Source organism: Heteronotia binoei, chromosome 5, assembly GCF_032191835.1.
Source record: "Heteronotia binoei isolate CCM8104 ecotype False Entrance Well chromosome 5, APGP_CSIRO_Hbin_v1, whole genome shotgun sequence".
Classification (NCBI taxonomy): Eukaryota; Metazoa; Chordata; class Lepidosauria; order Squamata; family Gekkonidae; genus Heteronotia; species Heteronotia binoei.
This window is the reverse complement of record NC_083227.1, coordinates 89,539,223-89,562,952: the sequence shown is the minus strand read 5'-3', so window position 1 is coordinate 89,562,952 and position 23,730 is coordinate 89,539,223. Positions and strand designations below refer to the sequence as shown.

General features: G+C 42.9%; 1 protein-coding gene across 1 annotated transcript; it reads right to left on the bottom strand.

The window, feature by feature from the left end:
- Positions 1-955: 955 nt before the first annotated feature.
- On the bottom strand, positions 956-21,691 carry CHDH (choline dehydrogenase). The gene is made up of 8 exons (XM_060239781.1): positions 21,633-21,691; positions 18,127-18,919; positions 14,514-14,665; positions 5,140-5,269; positions 4,908-5,042; positions 3,214-3,356; positions 2,596-2,698; positions 956-2,089 (listed from the first exon to the last, which is right to left on the bottom strand). The coding sequence occupies exons 2-8, from the start codon at positions 18,872-18,874 to the stop codon at positions 1,671-1,673; spliced, it is 1,830 nt and encodes a 609-aa protein (XP_060095764.1). The 5' UTR covers positions 18,875-18,919; positions 21,633-21,691; the 3' UTR covers positions 956-1,670.
- Positions 21,692-23,730: the final 2,039 nt, after the last annotated feature.

Here is a 23,730-nt window from a genome sequence, read left to right as displayed (position 1 = left end):
TGCACTTGGCCATGTTGAACCTCATTTGCCATGTTGATGCCCACTCGCTCAGCCTCAACAGATCCCTTTGGAATGTCTCACAATCCTCTCTGGTTCTCACCACCCTGAACAATTTAGTGTCATCCACAAACTTAGCCACTTCATTGCTTACTGCCAACTCCAAATCATTAGTGAACAAGTTAAAAAGCATTGGACCCAGTACTGAGCCTTGTAGTATCCCACTGCTTACCATCCTCCACTGCAAAAATTCCCTATTTATACTCACTCTCTGTTTCCTATTAATTAGCCAGTTTTTCCTATTAATAAGCCAGTTACATGTATCTCATTCTAAACACTTAAAGAACAGGATATATAACTAAAGAATGAACAAATAGTGGTGTTTGAGAAGCAAAAATTTAAATTGATTACCCTAATATGACAACCTCATCTTGAGTTCATTGTTAAGCCAGCCCCTGAGGTTGCACTGGCCTGAGATCCCCATGAAACAAGAATCCGAGGAATCCCTTTCAGTACATGCAAAGTTTGTGGAAGATATTCCCTGCTCCTCTAGATCTGGTGACAGAAGTTGGGGGTCCCTTGCATGTTTAGTAGGCATGAAGTGGTGGACTTAGTCTAGGAAGTAATAATGGCTAGGCCCTCCTTCCAGCCTAGCAAGGAGTAATGTTGGCAATTTAAGACAATGAATAAAGCCAGGCAAAAGCTCCTACTAGTTACATCTAGATGTATTTTAGTTGCTTTTAATAGATTACAACCTCAAATTTACTTCTCTGCCGTGCAAAATTTGGCTTGAAGTAAGTTAAAGGGATATTGTATCTTTGCAAAGGCATGTTATCAAATCCTGCACAGCAGATTGCCTGCAGAGATCTGTACCTATAGGTCTACTGTACAGAACCTTCACTGGTCGCATTTCTGAATAACACTTCATTTTCCTTCTAGTTGTAATACGATGGAATAATAAAAGTATGCTGATTTTATTAAAGTACAGGATTCAGTTAAATCTCAGCATTACAATTACCTTGTCCTCCGCATCTCTTTTGAAATTTTCAGCAATATTAAAACATGTGAACCACTTAATATGTAATTAATTGACATCAATAAAATGTTAATATAACCAGGGATCATATTACTTTTACCTGTATTTGCTTAGCCTCTATTAAATTCATTACATTTAAGTAAATAATCATGTTAAAAATGTAAAGTTAAGAACCAAAAGCAACATGGACTAATACCAAGAGCATTGTTTAATAAGGAAAAAAACAAACACTTGGGGCACAATCCAGAACAAGTTTGTTGTGACTAACTCCTGTCAGAATCACAGCTAAATGGATTTTTAGGACTAAATCCTTGAGTAGCATTTTAAGTACTTGCAATATTGTTCTAGAGCTGAAGTAAATTTCCTCCCTACTGTGCTGCACAGAGTAACAGATACTTAGCAACATCATACTGGTACTATGAATCTTTTTGGACAAGTTTATCTGCTTTTACTGAAGGGTACAGCTGACCCTATTCTGAACTGCTCTGTCTTTGCCTGAAATAGATGAGTATTTTGGAAAGGAATGCCATATTGTTAACATATCAATAGGAACATTCTAAAATTCTTTTTCTCCAGGCAAAGTACAGGGTATGAGTTGTAACAGCAAGCAAAATTCTATTTGAGAGTCATGGGCACTTTACCGCTGAATTTCCAGAGTTGGGGGTTTATATACAGGAACGTTTTTCTCTTGAAGTGATGGCAGTCCCTTGATGATATCAGCAGCCTTCTCTGCTATCATGACGGTTGGGGCATTTAAATTCCCACTAGCAATACTTGGCATTATTGAGGCATCAACAACTCTCAGATTTTCTATTCCTATAACTTTGGTCTGAGGATCCACCACAGCTGTAGAATCAGAATCCTGTCCCATTTTACAAGTGCATGACGGATGATAGGCACTATCTGCTTTTTGCCTTATAAAAGCATCTATCTCCTCATCAGATTGCACGTGGCTTCCCGGTTGAATTTCAGGCCCACGGAATTTTTCAAAGGCTCTCTGAGCAAATATCTCTCTGGCTAATCTGATACACTGACGGAATTCCCAGATGTCTATTTCTAGAAAACAAAAACAAAAAAGGGTAGAGATTCAGAATATACTCAATATTTAGCAATGCTTCTGACTGAATCCTACATTAATTCATTTTTTAAAAATTGTATTTTGTCCTTTTGGACTAGCTATGAACTAGCAGCCAGTGAAAGCCCTTCAGTACTGGCAATTCTGAGTAACATTTTCCAGCAACATTCTGGATCAGGAGAAATGTATTGACAGTCTTCAACAACATATATTTAATTCTACTGCATGCTGGACCATTTCAAGCAACACAGTTCTGTCGTGTTTTTATCCATTTTGGTGACTGAAAATTTTATCATGCTTTGGTGGAAAATGGTTTGAGAAACCACTTTATGAATCTGAAAGATATCTGTCATATTTAACATAGTCTGAGATACAAAAGGAGATACAATACTTAGACACTACCTACTACAAATGAATGTAACAGCAGGTAATTACTAATAAGAAATAAACTCAAGAGGAGAAAGAACACAGATAACTCTCCATTTACCTGTTGACAAATAGTTAGGTTCAAGGATAGGATGCTCCCTTGGGTCTGTACTTTTCAGCTTTAGCCACCCCACACTTGTACTCCTCATGGGGCCAATATGAACCTGTCACATGCCAACAGAAAGTATGAAATATGTCATCTGGATGCCTTTCTTAATCTTACACAATTTTGTGAAGTTGGATTCTCCTTATAAATTGTTTAGATACAATCAATTTGAACAGAAGAATAAAAAGAAACGCTACCACATAAAACTTCTTCACATTTGAAGAAATCTGATGTAATAAAAACAGTACACATATCTACACTACAAATAAATTATATGGTCACAAATAGATACACAAATAATTATTATTGCTTCTTTAATATTTAAAAGTAAAAATGAAAGCTCAACAGCAGAAGAAGACTTCTGGAAAGGATTATTTTCATCCTTTGATCAAAGGTTAAACAGAATCTCTAGCTTAATCCTCCATCCACTGATGATAGTGAAGAAAATCTCAAGGATTTCTAAAAGCACCATATAACTTTTGAAATTACTTTATTATAGGTATGATGGCTTTATATCTGCATCCCAAAAACCTAGGCACTTCTACTTAATGATGTCTTTCTTGTACCACTCACCTGATATGCTTCCAGCTGAGAGGCAATACGCCCATGGTCAATCACCTGAGAAGGAAGAAAGTGGAACTGAATATCTGGATGAGGAACTCCTGCTCGACTTCTGATAAACCCACCAGTTTCTAAGTGAGCAGTAGCACCATCACCTAAAGGATATAAAAACCACAGAGGAGGCAAAGAAATTACACAAGAAGGAGGATGGGAGATTTAAAAAAAAAAAAACCCACTCCCCATCATAATAGTCTGTGTCACATTCTGCAATACACACTGGCTATAATTCTACCAAGTGAACAGCTAATTTTAAAACTGATGAATCAACAAAGAATACTCCAAAATTTATTGAACCGTAGTAGCCTATGGCAATAGAGGATAACAATTAAGGGTACATCAGTCTCCAATGTTGACATATTTCCTTCATTGTTTTTGCCCCAGAATTGAACCCAAGCAAGTGGTTACCATATAAACTAAACTTATTCCTGTTTCATCCTCAAATCTGTTAAACATCTTTAGAATGCTGTATGATAATTTACTGCTCACCCTCTACCTATAAGTATTTTGCTTCTATCTCTGTCTTGACTCTAATTGGCCCTGAAGCTTCAGACCAGCGTCCCACCTGAATATCTGCCATCTATTTGAGATCTGGGCTGAGCTCCAGTTTCCCTTCCGTTGCCTTTGGGCATGAGCCAAGGAGCTCCTGTCTAAATTCTATATTGTGTAGATGTGTATATTGTGTACAAATTATATTTTTGTATTTATTGCAAGTTGTAAGTCCCCAGCATGGAGAATATTGAGAGTGAAATAGCTAAATAAATATTTCACCATATATGGTCAAATAGCATGCTCTGATGAAAGGAATGGAGTGGCAGCAGAACTCCATAGGGTTTCATTTAAGTGAAGATTTAACTATCACGCCAAGAAAAACAGGACAGGGTACAAATAATGTGTTTCACCTTTCACAATGTTTTACTCATTTACATTTGCACTAGAATATCCATTTGCAATGCTATTGTCATTGTCCTGCAGTGCTGCCTAACATCACGTCTTGTGATATGGTACTTGCACAACCTTTGTGCTCCTATTGTAAACAGAGTTACACTAGTAAAGCAATAGAACAAAGTAGGAGTCGATTGCCCCTTTAAGACCAACAATGTTTTATAATAACTTTGTTAGTCTTAAAGGTGCACTCGACTCTACTTTGTTCTACTGCTTCAGACCAACACGGCTGCCCACTTGGATCTATCTTCTGGTAAAACAAGTCTTAGGCCAGAAAAAGGCTCTCCAAACAGATTCTTATGTCACCTTGGGACAAAAAAGATCAGAGGCCACAAGAGAGGTTTATAAACTTTGGATATGGCTGTGGCTATCTTTAAAAGATTCTCAAGGGAGGCAAGTTGTTGGCAATATTTTTACAAAGATTTTCAAGTATGTTTGTCTAACAGTGCAACTGTATTCAGATGGAGGGCCAAAGCTGAGAAATACTAGTTTGCCAAATGTTGCCTGCTGAATTCGGGGCTAAGGTAAGATTTGAATCATGGCCTCCTGACTCAAAGTTCACACACACAACCTCTACTCTAGAGCAGTTTTCTAAGAACCACCAATTACAGCTTGATAATATTTAAGAATTATTGAACTCCATATAACAGCTATACCCAAGCATAAAATTAGAAACTCCCCATGTAATAGATTTTAAGTCATACCAGTAAATTTCCACAACCATTCAAGACCAATTTTCATCATGTTAAGAGGCTTCTGTGATTTATAGAGAGTTAGAGGCTGAGTACACTTCTGTTGTACATACACTTCTAAATGATCTTGAAGATTCTGGCCAACTCCTAGAAGAAAGCATAAAACCCCCAAATATAAGTAAGCAAGCAGGTCATCAATGCAAACCAAACTATACTGAGACAAACTCTGTCAATTTATACAAACCTGAAAGATGACAGATGACAGGGATTCCTAATTTTTTTAGTTCATCTGCATTGCCAACTCCAGACAGCATAAGCAGCTGCGGAGAATTTATAGCACCTGCACTTAAAATAACTTCCTTATTGGCAAAAATCTGAAATAAAAATAAATAGAATTGTTGTAGAAAAATCTTTCTTGGAAAACAGCTTTGTCATACTGCTCACTCCACTTGCTTGAATTAAGTCCAAGGTTACTGGAGTCCAGCCTGCTAGTCTGTGATATAAACTGTTTAACATTTATTATATTATTTCTCTTTGAACAAGCTGTTCTGTCTTTGCTGACAGCTATGCAATTACTTTCTGGAGACCAGGATTAATTGTATTTTCTAAATCTAACACCATATGCTGCTCTCCAAAATTCAGATATGAGCCCCAATCTTCTACTGATTCTAAATGTGGAGCTGCCAACTTCAAAATGGAACCTGGAGTTCTCCTGGAATTATAACTGATTTCCAAACTACATAGATCGCTTGCCTGGAGAAAATGGCAGCTTGAGAGAGCAGACACTATAGCATCAAATCCTTCCTGAGTTCCAAACTCTGTCTTCCATAGGCCTCACCAGGGCTTTTTTTTTTAAAGCAGGAATGCACAGGAACACAGTTTCGGCTAGCTTGGCATCAGGGGGTATGGTCTAATATGCAAATGAGTTCCTGCTGGCATCACTCCCAAATGCCCAAGAATTTCCCAATTTGGAGTTGGCAACCCTAGCTACATGGTTTGTGATGTTATCCCTTTTCCCATAAATTGAGAGACTTCTTTTTTACTTACATAAAAGGATAAATCCCAGTTATGTGAGTGGTCAGTGTTACTTGTGATAAACTAATCCTTGATTTCTGTACTACTCATTGGAAGGTCTCAGTAAAAACATCAAAGACACACTACTCTAGATAACGCATTAAGTTAAAGGGATACAATAATTCTGAGCAATTTTAAGACTAGATGTAGTGTAATGGTTCAGAGTGTGTTTGGTCGTTATGGAGATAATGGCTTGCCTGACAAAGTTATTGTTAGGATGACTGGAATGAAGTTTGTTTATGATTTGTCTGAGCTATGGTTGCCAGATATGATCGTCACACCAGCAGAAGAGAGAGAGGGATTTTCTGGGAATGGAAAGGAAGGTCACAATCTGCCTACATAAACCGGAAGTGATGTAGACAAGCAGGGCCAGCTTTAGGGTGTCTGGAACCTGAGGCAAGGCCCTGCCCTGCCGCCAACCCCACCTGCACCCTTCCTCCCCTGCTCCTAGTGAGGGCGAGAGCCACGGCAGTGATGCGGTGCCTGTGCCTCAGAGTGCATGCACCGCCTGGTCACCATTGCTTCTGGAAGCAACAGCAGCCAGGCAGCACATGTTCTCTGATGCGAAGGTGCCACCATGCTTGCCCATTTCCCTTCCAAAGAGGTGAGTGGGGGGAGGGTTGAATTTGGTGCCGCCCTGGGCTATGCCTTAGGCTGCCACCTAGCACTGCCTAATGGACAGACCGACCGTGCAGGCAAGTCAGGTGGTGATGTTCTTGTTTTTTGGGCAAAATTCCATGGCAGATTTTGTTTCAAATCACAGAGTTTACTTTTTCGCCATCAGAAAAAGTAAACATAGCATTAGCACTTTTACTAATTTAATTAATTTACTTTTAAAACTTAACCAGATTTTAATTAAACACTTATAATGTTTAATGTAATTTTATCCATTTGTATAATCAACCCTGAACTATGTTGTTAGCCGCCCTGAGCCTGCTCCGGCGGGGAGGGCGGGATACAAATAAAATTTGTTGTTGTTGTTGTTGTTGTGTAGAGTTTTGTCCAAAAGCCAGAGTGTCACCCCCTCCCCCACAACGTCCCTGACGTACCTGTGTCACTTCCAGTTTTTGTAGGCATACTGCAATGATTTCCAGGTTCCTGCCAGTAAGAGGGATTGATGGGGGGGGGGGGGGAGAAGAGTGCCTGAAACTGGGAGACCCCCACCTACACCAAGGGGTGTGAGAACCCTAGTATGAACACATGATATGGCCTTTATTATTATATCTTCAGTGTTACCTTCAGCATAAATAAGAACATTGCATTAGTGAAAATGTGTTCTTTGAAATATCTGCATTTATTTTGTTTTTCCTGAATGATTCCCCCCCTCTCCACTGGTTTTATCTTAAATATCCAGAGTTCTTAGCCCAGACCAAAGTAAATTTATAAGACTGGGGAAATCCCTATGCTACACTATAGAAAATGGGGAACGTGGATTTCAGTTCACAGCAATTCCTTCCAGTTTCAAATGGATATATATTAGAATAATACAACTGGAACACTCACAAGTATTTGTGGGCATCTCATTTATTCCTCCCCCACTATGTCCTCTTTTTCTTCCCTGAAAGCCTCTATAGCCTCTGTCATGTACTGGATTGTATGCATAGCAAGAAACTTTAGTGGGCAACCAGACAACTAAACGCGATATTTCCATCTGAGATCTGAACTTTTAAGTAACCAATGAGCAGTCAGGGCATGAAACTTGATTACCATGATTTGATATGGGAAGTTGGGGGGTGGTTCTTTGCATGTTCATAAGCAAGGTCTTAGCCCCACCATTTTATCTTAGCACGTAGTTGCCAATAAAGCCAGTTCTGTCCAAATGCATCAAACCCAATGGGATCCCGTTGAGTCAGCCTATCGCTCAGCCGCCCGCACACACCGTGCGCCAAGCTCCAGTGCCCCATGCTCCATTTGCAATGCATTGCAGCTGGGATCATGGCTGTGGGTCCAGGACCAAATCTGCCCGAGTTCGACCCCACGTTTCCTGAGAAGTGGGAGACTTACATAGAGTGCATGGACTGTTATTTATAGGCTAACGAAATCACAGATGACAGCTGAAAGCGAGATGGTGCTTCTCAGTTTCTAATGATTTGTTCGAGATTCCCAAGGGCCTTGCTGCACCAGCGAAGCTCACTGCAAAGACTTACCAGGAGGTTGTCACACTCCTGAACGGGCACTTCTTGTCCAAGCCGCCCATCACTGCACGCTGCTTCCAGTTCCATAAGAGAGACCAGGAAGCCGGGGAGACAGCCGCTGCTTACTTGGCCACACTTCACCTAATTGCCGGCAACTGCCAGTTCAACAAACTGGAGGAAACGCTGCAGGATCGATTTGTCTGGGGCATCAGAGACAAGAAACTACAAAGGAAGGGCTGACCCTCCAGATGGCTTTCAATGATGCCACGGCCTACAAATCAGCAACCAGGTCCCGCTCCACCCGCAAAACAGAGGCTGTCCACCATGAGGACGCAGAGTCGGAAAAGTTGGGGGATGTTTTGTGCACTCGTCAAGGTCTTCCCAGGCCAGCGAGCCAGCTGGGCACAGCCACCGCCAGCCGCTTGGGATGGTAGACTACCCCACCACACCATCAGGCCCCATGCGTGGGTTGCGGGGAGCCGCATGAGCACCATTCCAGCCCGTTTCAGAATGCGATGTGTTGAGGCTGCAGCAAGACATTGCCCAACTCTGCCACGTGAAAGGGAACCAGAGGCATCCAACTGCCCACCATGAAGAGGCAGAGCTGCACACCACCTCCCTCAACCAACTTCAGGTATTGAACTTGCCCCACGACACCCCTGACAAAATCAAGGTCATGGTATTGTTGGAAGGGGCCCCCTGTAGAATGGAACTAGACTCGGGGTCATCCATATCTATCATTTCGGAGGAGACCCTTCATAAGCTATGCCCCAAGGGAGGCTCCAAGCTTCAGTCTGCAGGATTCACTCTGAGGGACTATCAAAAGAACCTGGTGCAAATCAAGAGGTGGGGCTGCGTCCAAGTGCAGTTCCAGCATTTCGATGGCATGTTGGACATGTTGGTGGTGAGCGGCAAGCACACAAGTCTATTGGGATTGGTGTGGTTTGAGCCCCTTGGGATAGGAATCATAGAGTTGGAAGGGATCTCCAGGGTCATCTAGTCCAACCCCCTGAACAATGCAGGAAACTCACAATAGCTCCCCCTAAATTCACAGGATCCTCATTGCTGTCAGATGGCCATCTAGCCTCTGTTTAAAAACCTCCAAGAAAGGAGAGCCCACCACCTCCTTAGGAAGCCTGTTCCACAGAGGAACTGCTCTAACGGTCAGGAAGTTTTTCCTAATGTTGAGATGGAAACTCTTTTGATTTAATTTCAACCCATTGGTTCTGGTCCTACCTTCCAGGACCACAGAAAACAATTCCACACCATCCTCTATATGACAGCTCTTCAAGTACTTGAAGATAGTGATCATATCACCTCTCAGCCGCCTCCTCTCTAGGCTAAACATGCCCAGCTCCTTCAACCTTTCTTCATATGACTTGGTCTCCAGACCTCTCACCATCTTCGTCGCCTTCCTCTGGACCTGTTCCAGCTTGTCTATATCCTTCTTAAAACGTGGTGCCCAAAACTGAACACAATAATCCAGGTGAGGTCTTACCAGAGCAGAGTAAAGCGGTATCATCACTTAATGTGATCTGGACACTATACTTCTGTTAATGCAGCCCAAAACTTCATTTGCCTTTTTAGCCACCACATCACACTGTTGACTCATGTTCAGTGTATGATCCACTAAGACCCCTAGATCTTTTTCACACATACTACTGCTAAGACAAGTCTCCCCCATCCTATAACCATTCAGGGGGAGCGCCACTGACCAGGGTACCTAGAGGACTACGTATGTTAAGTCCTTTTGAACTTGAGGGAGAGGGATATTATATATTGGATTTTATGCATGGCAGGAAACTTTCACGGGCAACCGCGGGAATGCTAGCAACATGATATTTCTGTCTGAGATCTGAACTCCTTTCAAGCAACCAATGAACGGTCAGGGCGCGAAACCTGATGGCCCTGATTTGGTATGGGAAGTTGGGGGGTGGTTCTTTGCATGTTCATAAGCGGGGTCTTGGCCCTGCCATCTTATCTTAGTATGTAGTTGCCAATAACGCCAGTTCTGTGTGAACTCTAAATGCATCAAACCTAGTATTTAATAGGGTTCAGGAAGGGGAGGGACTTCAACAGGCTATACTGCAGGGGTGGCCAACGGTAGCTCTCCAGATTTTTTTTTGCCTACAACTCCCATCAGCTCCAGCCATTGGCCATGCTGGCTGGGGCTGATGGGAGTTGTAGGCAAAAAACATCTGGAGAGCTACCATTGGCCACCCCTGCCATAGAGTCAACCCTCCAAAGCAACCACTTTCTCCAGAGGAACTATCTTGGTTGTCTTAAATTCAAATGTAGTAGAGGGAGATCTCCAGATGTCCCCTGGATGTTGGCAACATTAACAAGTTTGCACCTGGTTTTTCATTGTGCATTCATGTGATGTTGAAGAATCTCCCCTCCCTTTTCCCCTCCTTGACACCAGTCCCAGTGTGGGGTGTCAGTTACTAGGCTAGGCCAGGCTCAGCTGTGTGGAGCCACCCACCAAGCCCAATTGTACACTAGGGAACCTGCAAGGACTTGTGGGGGCCTTTCCCTCTTGCTACACTACTTCTTATTTTCTTCTGCCTAGCAGTCCCCATATCCTCACATTTCCCTGCTTCATTTTCTTCTTCCCACCCACAATCAACCAACCTTTTATCCTCCCTTCATATATCATCTAATCAGAGGTGTAAAACTCATTTGTTCTGAGGGCCAAATCTGACATAAATGTCACTTTGTTGGCTTGGGCCATGTGTGCCATAAAATGTAATAACCTCCAAAGGAAGTTTAGAATACTAAGGGGCCAATGGTTAAAAACATCAATAGTTAGTTAGTTTGAGGGGAGGGACGGTGGCTCAGTGGTAAAGCATCTGCTTGGTAAGCAGAAGGTCCTGGGTTCAATCCCCGGCATCTCCAACTAAAAGGGTCCAGGCAAATAGGTGTGAAAAACCTTAGCTTGAGACCCTGGAGAGCCGCTGCCAGTCTGAGTAGACAATACTGACTTTGATGGACTGAGGGTCTGATTCAGTATAAGGCAGCTTCATATGTTCATATAGACATGTGTTTATCTTAAAAACATATAAAAACCTTGTAGGGGCCCAAATGAAGCCTCATAAAATCATTGAAGTGACAAATGCACATGGACCTCTGAAGAAGGCCTCTGTAGGCCAAAACACGTCAGGCCATATATATATCTTTCATATGTATAACTGTTCCTACTGATGTTTTTAAACTTTGGCCCCTTAGTATTCTAAGCTACCTTTGCAGGTTTTTGCTTGGTTGGTGTAGTTTCTCTTCGCCTCTCTTTGCGTCCATAAAGTATAATGCCAGGTACTCAGGGCCAGCCCTGCCACAAGGCAAAATAGGTGATCACCTAGGGCACCAGCCTTTGGGGGACACCAAATTGGGCACCCCCACGTGACTCAGTGACATCACACCATTGACACTGGCCCACTTCCCTCCCAGGCTTTCCCATAAGCTGTGCAGTTCAGGCTGACCAATGGTCACTTTCTAAGGCTGAATGCCATGGCTACACTTTCCCCCAGTTGTGAAGCAGATGTGGCCAAGGGCACATTTGGGCTTGTGGAGTCCCCAATTGCTTGCATTGCCACAGAAGCAGCTGCAGGTCACCTTTTTGCCTGAGTTTTGATGAGTGCTTGTGTGTTTAGGTGGGTAGGTGTGCTTGGGGGGGGGGGAGCTTGTGGGCCTTGTGGGGCTATTAAGAGAGACCCACTATGAGCATGCACACACACACACCTGCACACATAAATACAAAAATACTAAAAGAAATAAAGCCCACCTGGAAGATCAAGGCCCATGAGCCCAGTTCACGTTACTTGTGAAAACATACCTAACCTGCAAGGTGAGAAAGAGCCAACATGGGTTGGCTTCACAAATGAAACCGGGGACTGATCCCTGGAGAAAGGGGAAGTTTCAGTTACACGTTCAGCTTATACATGCATTTAACATGATGTGAGAATTACTCAGTGCATGTGCAAAGAAGTATCAAGCCTACAATGCGCACAGATTGTACATAGGTTCATTGTAACTTGGCAACAAAACTACAGATCTCTGTGTGTGCGGGAGTGAGGGGGGAGGGCTCCAGAAGTTAGTTTTGCCTAGGGTGCCAGATAATCTAGGGCCAGCCCTGCAGGTACTGGAGATATTTTTTAAAGGATGCAGGCAAGCCCAATTAGTGTTATTATTTTTTACTTAAAATACAAACATGCTTAAAACATTAACACTCACAGTATTTCTTCACAGCATTTTCTTAATGCCTACCTCTCACTTCTATGGCTCCTTATATATTAGCGCTGGGACAGTATGCAGAGACATCAGCCTCTGTCATCTGGCAATAAAGGTAATCAGTTGGGCTGGATAAGAGCCCTGGATAGATATACTAATAGCAAAAATCTTAGGATATATAAATCTGGTGACTGGAGCTGTGAATGGGTAAAATAGATCTGTCTACAAACCTGAAAGGGGCCCTAGGTTTGTAGAAAAATATGAAATCTTTTTTAAAAACCCCAAAAATGATAAAAAGAGTGCTGGTAGGTTTAAGCTATGGATGCCCTCAGTGGCTATTGCTTAGGCAACCACAGTATTCCAGGCTGGATTTCTGTGAGAAAAAGGCGAGGGAGCAAGATCCTTTCCAAAGACCTATTTAAAGGAAGACTCACTGGGGTCAGGCCTAACTAGGATTGTCAGCTCCAGGTTGGGAAACTCCTGCGATTTTATGGTAGAGTTTGAGGAGGGCAGGTTTTGGAGGGGAGGGAAAAGGCCTCAGCAAAATATAATGCCATAGGGTCCATCCTCCAAAGCAGTCATTTTCTCCAGAGAGACTGATCTGTGTCATCTGGAGTTAGGTTGTAATCTCCAGGTGGGGACCAAAGATGCTTGCATTATTCTTTTTTCCTCCTTTTTATCCACACAACCCTTTAAGTTAAGTATATGAGTGGTCTGACACCAAAATCAACCAGTGAGCTTCCACAGCAAGATGTAGGGTTCCCAGGTTGACTTACCTGGCCAGCAGGGGTCTCCTGATATCCTCCTGGGAGACCAGAAGTGATGTTTGACATTTTGGGGCCTATTTCCAGTTGGGGTGACACTCTGTTTTTGGGGCAAAACTCTATGGTAACTTCAGCTTCAAAACAAGAGTGCCACCCACAAGCTAGGAAGGTCTGAAACTGGAAATAGGCTTGAAGTAGGCCCAAAAAGGTCAGTTGAGGTGGAATTTCTCCCTGCTGCCCAGTGAGCTGGCAGTGGGCAAGAGCCTGAAAAGGGGTGCTGGCAACCCTAGCAAAATAAGGATTCAAATCTGGGTGTCCCAAACTCTTAGGGTTGCCAAATCCTCTCGCTGTTATGGCAACTAGATTTGGGAGCGTTTTGGGGGTAGGCAGGGCATTGTTGCAACATCCGTGGCATGATGACATCACCCAGAAGTGATGTTATTGTGTCAGCAATGCCGTGCACAATGCTCTGGGTTTGGGGCAAAACTCTACGGGTTTTATGCCTTCAAAACCAGAGTTTGTTCAAAAACCTGATCAAAGCCTCCAAAAGTGGGGGAACCTCTGCTGGGATCAGGGGGCTGGCTATTCTGAAGTGCTACACCTCACTGGTTTCCATAGGGTGGCTGCTGATGAACAGTAGCAAGCAGCCAGGCCTAGAGTCATACAAGTCAGGTGTATCAAGTCACCCAGAGACTGCTTCCAGAGGCTGCAACCTCCAGGTGGCACCTAGAGATCTTCCAGAATTACAACTGAACTCTAGACAACAGAGAGAAATTATTGCTTTGGGAGACAGACTCTATGGCAATATGTTCAGCTGAGGCTTCTCCCCTCTCCAAACCCTGCCCTCCTCAGACTCCACCACAAAATCTCCAGGAATTTTCAAACATGGAGCTGGTAACTCTAGGTAGACCTAGCCCCAATGAGTTCTCCCTCAAAGGCCAAAAATAGGCCTGGAAAGGAACATGTCATCTCCCCCTGCCTTTTTACTCACAGAAACCCAGCCTGGAATATGGTTGTCTGTGTAGCTACAGCCTCTGAGGAAATCCTGCAAGCATTCCTTTTATCATTTTTGGGTTTTTTAACCCAATGTATTTTTTTGAGGGGGGGGGGTTAGATTTCACATTTTTCTGCAAACCTGGGGCATGTTTAAAGGTTTGTTGAAAGGTCCATTTACAGGTCCAGTCACCACCCTCAGATTTGGCCAGCTTCACTATTAGGGTATAGATTCAATAAAAAACACATAAATAAACACCACCAGAACCAGAGCAATGCATGAACTGGAACTTACACATCAGATGCATTTGTACTAATTACTTCCAATAACACAATAACTTTGATATTATGTTAATACAATGCCTTTTTTTACAGTCTAAAAATGTTTTTCTTTTAAGACCCTTTAAACAGGAAATAACAGTTCTTACCGTTTTCTTTTCCCCATCTTTAACATACTCAATGCCAATGGCTTTTGTCCCTTTAAATAAAATTTTTGTTACAAGAATATTTTCCTCTGTTGACAAGTTTGGACGTGATAATGCAGGACGAAGATAAGCACTGGCTGTGCTCCATCTTTGACCTATAAGATACAGATTGTCAATTAATGTCAGCTGTCAGTGAAATAGTCTGCACTCTTTTAGTGCTCTAGAAATACAACTATATTATTTTAATTGTATTTACTATGTAACATCACAGAAACTACTTTTCACATACAGCTCTTCTACACATAACATGCAAAAAGCTATGACTCAATAAGCGAGAGAAGGAGTCTGTGTGAACTGTACATAGCAGGGGACTGTTTACAGTGTTCTGGGTCATTCTGGTGTTCTGAGAGCCAGTTTGGTATAGTGGTTAAGTGCACGGACTCTTATCTGCGAGAACTGGGTTTGATTCCCCACTCTTCCACTTGCAGCTGCTGGAATGGCCTTGGGTCAGCCATAGCTCTCATAGGAATTGTCCTTGAAAGGACAGCTGCTGTAAGAGCTCTCTCAGACCCACCTACCTCACAAGGTGTTCGTTGTGTATGGGAGGGGGGAGGTAAAAGGAGATTATGACTGCTCTGAGACTCTGAGATTCAGAGTATAGGGCAGGATATAAATCCAGTATCTTCTTCATAATTTCAGTTCAAGCAGGGTAATTAATAGAGCTGACCAGTGTTCCATGTGAAGTGGCTATATAATATACTAGGTACCACAATATGTTCTACAACTCAAATAGTAGACAGGTTGAAGTAGAAAATATTTCGTGAATGATGAGACTTTGAAAGTAGCTGACCTGTCAGAACACGATAGCATTCCTCCCCACACACACCTTTTAAATAAGGACATTAATTTGGTTGCCTTAAATAGATGCTGAATCTTGATTTTTGTGCAAGAGCTTGGGTGTTTATAGTAAGATTGTATGTATGGGCAGCCTAGTACATGGTGCTTGCATGTGTGCTATCTTTGTGCAGGTTTTCTGCAGCCAGAAAAGAGTGAGACTTGTATATATTAAAACTGCGTAAATAAATGTAAGAAAGAGTGGAATATAGTTTCCATCTGCCACAACATCAGAGGACCCTAAATCACATAGAAGTTCACACTAGTTCACTACAGCTTTCTGTCCCCTGTTCTATCCTTCTGGAAATGTAGACATTGAGTCAGATGTTCAAAAATCATGGTGAATATGCAAGCAATATAATAATAATAATAATAATAATAATAATAATAATAATAATAATAATAATAATAATAATAATAATAATAATAATAATAAAATTTTATTTGTATCCTGCCCTCCCCACCTAGGCAGGCTCAGGGCGGCTAACAGCATTTCATAAAACATACAATAATAAATAAAACCTTTAAATTTAACAATATAAAACTTTAAGTTTAACAACATTAAAAAATATATGGAATAGGAAAAAATATGGAATAGGAAACCCAGTTAGACATATCCATTTCTTTCCCCCTTTCTTTATTTCCCTTTCCCTTTCTTCCCCCCTTTATTTCCCTTTCTTCCCGTTTATTTATTTACCTTTCTCCCCTCTTCCTTCCTCTTTCTCTCTGTGGAGCCTGAGTAGTGGGCATTGTGAAGGACTGCTGCTGGGGTCTGCTGGGAACAGCTGCAGTTTCCACATGAAGGGAGGGAGGGGTGGCAGGGGTGTGGGGTGGGAGCCAGCTACCACCAGTTCAATTTGCACTTGATTATCCCAGATGGTGTGGCCTAATATGCTAATGAGTGTGTGACCTGATATGCTAATATTAGGGGATGTGGTCTAATATTCTAATGAGTTCCTGTTGGGTTTTTCTACCAAAAAATGCCCTGGACCTAGCCATTTGCCTAGGGCATCAGGCCAGGTGTGTGCATGTGTGTACCAAATTAGGCTCTCCCCACATGACTTCAAATAGAAAAACAATTATTTGCATTAATTTTGCTGGCCTGAATAGTTCTCCCTTGGTGGAGCACTGTTTTTTTAAGTTGATAATTTTGTATGGCCCACAAATGATGCTATAAATATCCAAATGGCCCTTGACAGAAAAAAGGTTCCCCACCCCTACTCTAAAGAAAAACAGGGTAGTTTCTCTAGGCTGGTATATTAATTACAACCCCTCCTAACAGTGGTTACTAATTAAAAGGCATTCATTTTGAAAACATCTTTAAGCAGCATGTGCTTCAACATTATGGGTTTTTCCCTGGAAATTCTGTTGTCCATTCCAAATAAACATTAGAAAACCTCTGACAACATTTTCTCTCATCTGTTTACATTTAATTAAGTTTATGAGGTTTTTCTTTTTGTCTCATGGCAAGGCAATATGCATTTAGAGAATTGCATTTGCAGCTGCTCTTTCTGAATTCTGCCCTAAGCAGGTGATCAGTCCCTTCAGCTCCAACAGCTGCTTGAAGTAAAATGGGTGCCTGGATTGCATTCTGTGAGTATAGCAACATGCAAAGAGTGTTCTGTTGTCTTCAGAGTCCTATAGTTTTGGGGCAAGCATTGCATATATATTTCCAAGAACTAGATGTGAGCAATTCTGGTTGCTATATCTCAAAAAGGGCATTGCAGGGTTGGAAAAGTAAATAAGAGGGCAACCAAGCTGATTAGGGAACTGCAACACCTTCCCTATGAGGAAAGGCTGAAGAGTCTGGACTGGGACTTTTCTGTTTAGAAAAGAGACAACCAAAGGGGGGATGTGATAGAAGTTTATAACATGCATGGGGTGGAGCTGACCTAGAGAAATTTCTCTCCCTCCCAAAATATTAAAACCTCAAGGGCATCCAATGAAACTGAGGGACAGTAGAATCAGGACAAACAAAAGGAAATACTATTTTACACAGAGAGTGATTAAAATGTGGAATTCACTGCCAGAGGAATAAACAGGTTTAAAGTGGGATTAGATAGATTCATAGGGGATAAGTTTATCGATGTCTATCAGCCATGGCGGCTGAGGGAAACCTCCACATTCAGAGGTACTATGCCTTGGAGTCCCAGAGACAAAAGGAAACAAAGGGGAAGGCCTCAGTCGCTATGCCATTGTTGGCTGTCCAAACAGAGGAATTGGCCATTCAGAGACACAAGGATGGACTATTGGTCTGATCCAGCACAGTTTTTCTTATGTACAGATCCCCATTGCAAAAAATTAGCAGCAGTAGTAGGTAAGTGTTCCCTCTAAGCCGAGTTAGTGTGAGCTAGCTCAGTTTTTTAGCCTCTAGCTCACACATTTTTGTCTTAGCTCAGGAAAAATGGCCCCAGAGCAAACTAATTTATGCAGTAGCTCACAACTTTAATGCCAGTAGCTCATGAAGTAGAATTTTTGACTCCACAGCTAAGAGGAAGTACTGGTAGGTAAATAGTTTTGTGGGCATGCTTGTCTGTGAGAGTTGACCCTGGTTAGTATTTGGATGGGAGGTGACCAAGGAAGACCAGGGTCTTTACACAGAGGCAGGTAATGACAAACCACTTCTGAACATGTCTTGCCTCAAAAAACCTATAGGGTCACCATAAATCAGCTACAGCTTGATAGCAAAAGAAAAAAAGTTCACTCCAAATGGAACACTTACCTTGGTGTATGGTCATATCCATCCAGCCAAAGCCTTCTTGCTGAAAACCATTCATATCATCTGTGAAAGGATATCCAGCCTGCTGGGCTGCATCCAGGAATGCATGGTGAAGAGGATTGTTAGTTTTTCCCCTGGACACATGAAGTGGGCCATTCCCACCTCGATAAAGATCAGCACCCAGCTCATGAGTTTGTGCTTTCTTAAAATAAGGTAAACAAAATTCATAATCCCATCCAACAGCCCCTTCCTTACTCCATCTATTATAATCTTCTGCATGGCCCCGAATATATACCATGGCATTGAGGGATGAAGAACCACCCCAGACTCTCCCTCTGGGCCAGTACATAATTCGATTATCCATGTGTTTTTGTGGGGTTGTATGGTAATACCAGTTATATTTCTCATCACAGAGATTGTAGGTTAATGCAGCAGGCATGTGAATCTTCCACAGTAATCGTTTGCTGTTGAAGACTGTATCTTTTGGCCCCGCTTCTAGAAGCTTAACAGTGCTGTCAGGATCTTCAGTCAGTCGGCTGGCTAATACACATCCAGCAGATCCAGCTCCAACAATTATGTAAGTAAAACAGTCCACATTTCTTGAACTATTTTGAGAAAATGCTTGAGTAGTTTTCATTTTCTGGACGCTGAAGACTTTTTTCAGCACATCTGTTTTAATTAATAATTCTCCTATTCCACACATTTGCTTTGAAAAACAATAGGCCTGAACACCATTAAGTAAATAAGACATCTTTTTCTATGTGTGCTCCTGGCATAAACAAGACTGGGTCAAAAGCTAGAAAAGGTTAAAAAAGGACCATGAGTAAAATTTATTATAGCATAATAAAAACTGAAATAGATCAATTTAAAGAGATTAAAAATATGTGGAATCATAACATTATCCTTTAATCCCTGTAGATCAAGAGTATGACTGAAGTTTTGGGGCTGGGCTGTCTTGATAAAAGTAAGAATGGCCAGTATGTATCCATGTTAGGGAAATCTAAGGGCATTTAAGTTCCCTTGAGAGGGGGTGGTGACTTAACTAATTCCTTCCTCTCGCTGCAAGCTTCCACTCAATGTTCTCTCTAAACTGAGTTAGTGTGAGCTAGCTCAGTTTTTTTAGCCTCTGGCTCACCCATTTTTGTCTTAGCTCTGGAAAAATGGCCCCAGAGCAAACTAGTAGCTCACAACTTGAATGCCAGTAGCTCACAAAGTAGAATTTTTGCTCACAAGACTCCACAACTTGGAGTATTGCTCCCACCGTGTTGTTTCTGAGGGTACCCTAACCTCCAGAGACAAAATTTGGAGGAGATTCAGTGGATTGTAAAAAGAAAACCTAGCAAAAATCACTCTCTTAAAACAATTTAACCATACACAGATTTTAAAATTATGTGCAAATGAGTCACAATCACAAACTTCCAAAATCTTGTGGATTTTCCCCCAAAATTCTGTTTTGAGATTAAATATATTTGACTCCTTTATTGACTCATGCAGGGAGGGTACCACATGAATTACTACAAGCATAACTGCAAACTGCTTTTATTTTGTGGACCATAATTATTCTGAAATAAAGTATAACCTGACTTTCATGCACTGCAGAGAAATGTTGCGTTTGAGAGAACAGAGAATCCCCATGAAGGCTAAAAGCTGTAATACTGAGGTGGCCAGTGTCTGGCTATTTAACCCCCACCTCCACATCTTAGCAAATTATATTTGTTCCAAAGAAAAACAATCTATTTCATAAGAGGGTTTTTAAAAAAAAATTAAAAGGGGGGGTTCCCCAAGATTCCCCATACTTTCCAAAGGAAAAGCTTGTTTAACAAAATCCACAGACTTTTTCATGCTACACACTTTGAGTAAATAAAAATTGGTCCTAAAAAGTATTTAACTTGTTAAAAAGTAAAGTTTTTTCTGTATCACTACAAAATTGCTATCAGAAAAACTGGTGGAGGGAAAACCCTCAGAAAAATTTCTCGGTTTTTCCACTGGAAAAATGGGAGAAAGTCCTTTTTTTCCCCTAGGCGATCATAGCTCTAACCTAGATCCCAGTTTCTTTTAATGATGCTGTACTTCTGTTTCTGGATCAAAACTGATTTGTTGTTTCATTTAACTTATAGTTATACCTGCCTTCCTTTTTGAACAGGGACACAAAAAATAAAATAAATATAAAAACAACCGAACAGGAGTAGGGAAGGAATGTGGTCTAATTGTAAAGCAGATCCTCGTCTTTCTAATGGTTTTCCCTTCATGGAAAATTCAATATTTATTATTAATTGGTGCATTTTTCCTCTTAAAGGAGCTCAGAATGATTGCACATGGATCTCCATTTTATCCTCCCAACAATTCTGTGAGATAGGTTAGGCTGAGAATGACTACTCCAAGATCAACCAGTAAGTTTCATTGCAGCTCTCCCTGGTTAATCCTGAACGCTTAATTACTTCACATTAGTCACATTAGTCTTGAAAAAAGGACTGCAGCACAGGATTTCTGATTGAGAAGTTTCAGCATTCTCACAAATCTATAGTTCCTGATTTCCTAAATGAATAAAATCTTTAGTTTGGATCTCCTAACTGAAGAAAGCACCAAAAAAAGGCTTTTGGTATTAATTACATAAACTTCCCACCCATATCACATACAGACCACTACACAGCCTTGGACCTTCATATGTGCCACCTTTCCCCCCTCAAAGCTCTGCCATGACACCTTCATTTATACCAGTAGGGTCTTCTGCTAGTGCCAACCTGTAAATGGCCAAAATCAACAACTGGGCCATTTTCAACATGACACAAGATGCAGACATTAACATGAAGTCTGTGTAACTTAAAAGTAATTGGACAGCTGCCTAGGGTTTTTATTTTTAAAGTATTTTCAGATGCACACCCTGGGTTTTTGTTTTTTTTTGGTTAAATGACACTACCTATTGGGGTAAGCAAATCTAAAAGAATAGAAGAAGGCAATGGTACTGACGGACATCACAAAGGGGACTTCAGGGGCGGATAACTGTGAGCCAGGGCAAGCAATTGTTGGATACATTGTAAAAAACCAGGTATTTCAAAGAGTGGGATATTTGTAGAAGAGGAAAAGAGAGGGGAAAATACGGCTCCCAACCCCCCAAGTCGGCAGAAAGTAGCACTTTCTGTTAGAAGGTGTCGGCTGTCAGAACTTTGCTTTGTTTCCAAGGCCTCTGGCCCACCACTGATTTTACTGAAGTGTAGGGGACTTGCCAAGCGTCCTCCCAGACAAACTGCTTCAGGATCCCGGGGGGGGGGGCATTTATTTTTAGGGCTGGCAGGCCAACTGAGTCGCCTGAGGCACAGGACGGTCAGACGCTGCGGCTCAACACACCTGGGGGAGCGGGGGCGGGGAGCTGGAAGCCCGTCTCTGTGGCAACCCGCCTGCCCCCCGCCTCCATTTCACCCACTTCGCTTTCCTTCTCCCCCACTCTCCCCCGCCCTCCTTCTGAAGGCCCACCTCCGGCCCCTACCGGCATGCCTGTCGTACCCGCTCACAAGAGTCAAGACGGCAGAGCTCAGCTCAGCCCTTCTATTCACTTCCTCCGCTTTGCGCGTGAGTGGCGCTTTCTCAACGCCCGAGTAAGGCCACGCTGACGGGCACCTGTCGAGCCTTGGAAAGAGGCGGGTTCCCGTGAGGGCCGGGCTGGACCCTTGGACCCACACACTTCCCTCGAAACCCGTTCCCCTTCCGCGCTGGGCTATTCCGTGCTCCTGCACAGGGAGTTGTGGTCCCTCCCTCTGTGAGGCGGTTCGCGTAGAGGCTGTAGGCAAAGGAGGAAAGAAAGCCGTGCTGGACTGAATGAATGGCGCCCTTGTGTCCTGACGCTCCGTCTCATTTTCTCACCCACTCCACAAAAACAAGACTCCGAGTCTTCTGTGGCCGTAAATCCTGTTTTACAATTTAGTGTGCTTCTCCCCTCTTTTTTCCCTTTAACTTCAGCGTTTATAAGGTCAATGGTCACAAAAGTTACGAGCTTCAGCTGTTCCAAGAAAAACTGTTTGTTTTTCTGCACTCTATTTAATATTAACTTCAACAACCATGAATCGAGCCTCGGTAAGCCTTCTTGACTTGGGGTGGGCAAAAGAGGCTGCGGTGACGTGCACAGCTCAGAGGCTGCCTTCCTTTGCAAAGGAAGGCAGCCTCCAAATAGTGGAGAGGTGTCCCACCAACCCCTTCACATGCCTGGATCCTGGGTAGCAATGTGCACACCGCCATGAGGGCCAGGGTCCTTACCTGGGGTGGCAGGACCCATGGCCAGTGCATGGAAGTAGACAAGGTAGGTGGCAGCCTGGGGTGCCACCTCACCTACGGGGCACCCCTCTCCCCACCAGTCTCGGCTGAGAGCGGATGGAGGCGCATCGTCAGCTCTCTCCTCTGAGACTGGCTTCCTATGCAAGGAAAGCTGGGCTCAGAGGAGAACAAAATCTGCCCAGCTGCTCTAGCTTTGAAAACAAGAGCAGCTGAGCTTCTCCTCCAAGCTCAGAGAAGAAGAGTGTGCCTGGCCCTGCCCGGATGATCTTGCCTTCAGGTGAGAACAGCCGAGTGGGGCGCCTTCTTCTCTGAGCTCAACTTACTTTGCAAGGAGAAGAGGTGGTGTGCAGCAGCAAAGTGTGCACTGCTGCACAGGGAGCTGGAGACCTTGCCAGGGGTGGCATCTCTCCCCTGCTCCAGGTTGTTGGCGGCTCTGCCCACTTCTCCTCCCTCCTGGAATGAAAACCCAGATCCACCAGAACCAAAGCAAAACCCATTTTTGGGTGGTTGAGAGTATGTGTGCGACTGTAGCACCTTGACTGGGGTTTCAATCCCCCCCCCCCCCTATGACCAGGCAATCTTGAGAGACAGCTGAATTGAACCTTCAGCCTCTGGGAGGCAAGTATAGATGTAAAACTGCAAAAGGTGAGGAGCAAATTTTTAAATGTGGAAGCATTTTGAATGATGTGGATCTCTAGCAGGTGGATTCAGTGCAGATTCAATGCTCATCAAACCTGAGTGTAGAATCAGAAAAAGAAGATGATGATGACGACAATGATATTGGATTTATATCCTGCCCTATACTCTCAGTTTCAGAGCAGTCTCAATCTCCTTTACCTCCCCCGCCCACAACAGACACCCTGTGAGGTAGGTGGGGCTGAGAGAGCTCTTACAGCAAGCTGCCCTTTCAAGGACAACTCCTACGAGAGCTATGGCTGACCCAAGGCCATTCCAGCAGCAGCTGCGAGTGAAGGAGTGGGGAATCAAATCCGGTTCTCCCAGATAAGAGTCCACACACTTAACCACTACACCAAACTGGCTCTCAAGTCCATGCACTTAACCACTACACCAAACTGGCTCACCAAAACAGATACTACTGGTGGCTTTGCTTTGAGGGGGTACTAATTCCCAAGCTGAAGCATTTCCCCCTACAGTCACTCTGAAGCCACCCACAACAGCTTTGCATGACAAACAGAAGGGGGGGGCATTGCTGTTTTGTTTGCCTAGTAGCACAACCATTATTTTTGTCTAAGAATGATAGATACATTGATGTATATCAAATAACTTGCATATATTGTTAAATATTATAGAGCAGTGTTTCCCATTAGCAGGGTCGTGACC

Bases quoted from the DNA above. Each gene is read 5' to 3' on its own strand.
- CHDH (XM_060239781.1), bottom strand. From the start codon at position 18,874: ATGTCTTATTTACTTAATGGTGTTCAGGCCTATTGTTTTTCAAAGCAA. The intron at 2,699-3,213 runs GTGAGTGGTACA...GGCATGTGACAG, and splicing joins CTCAGCTGGAAGCATATCAG to GTTCATATTGGCCCCATGAG. The intron at 2,090-2,595 runs GTAAATGGAGAG...TTTGTTTTCTAG, and splicing joins ACCTAACTATTTGTCAACAG to AAATAGACATCTGGGAATTC.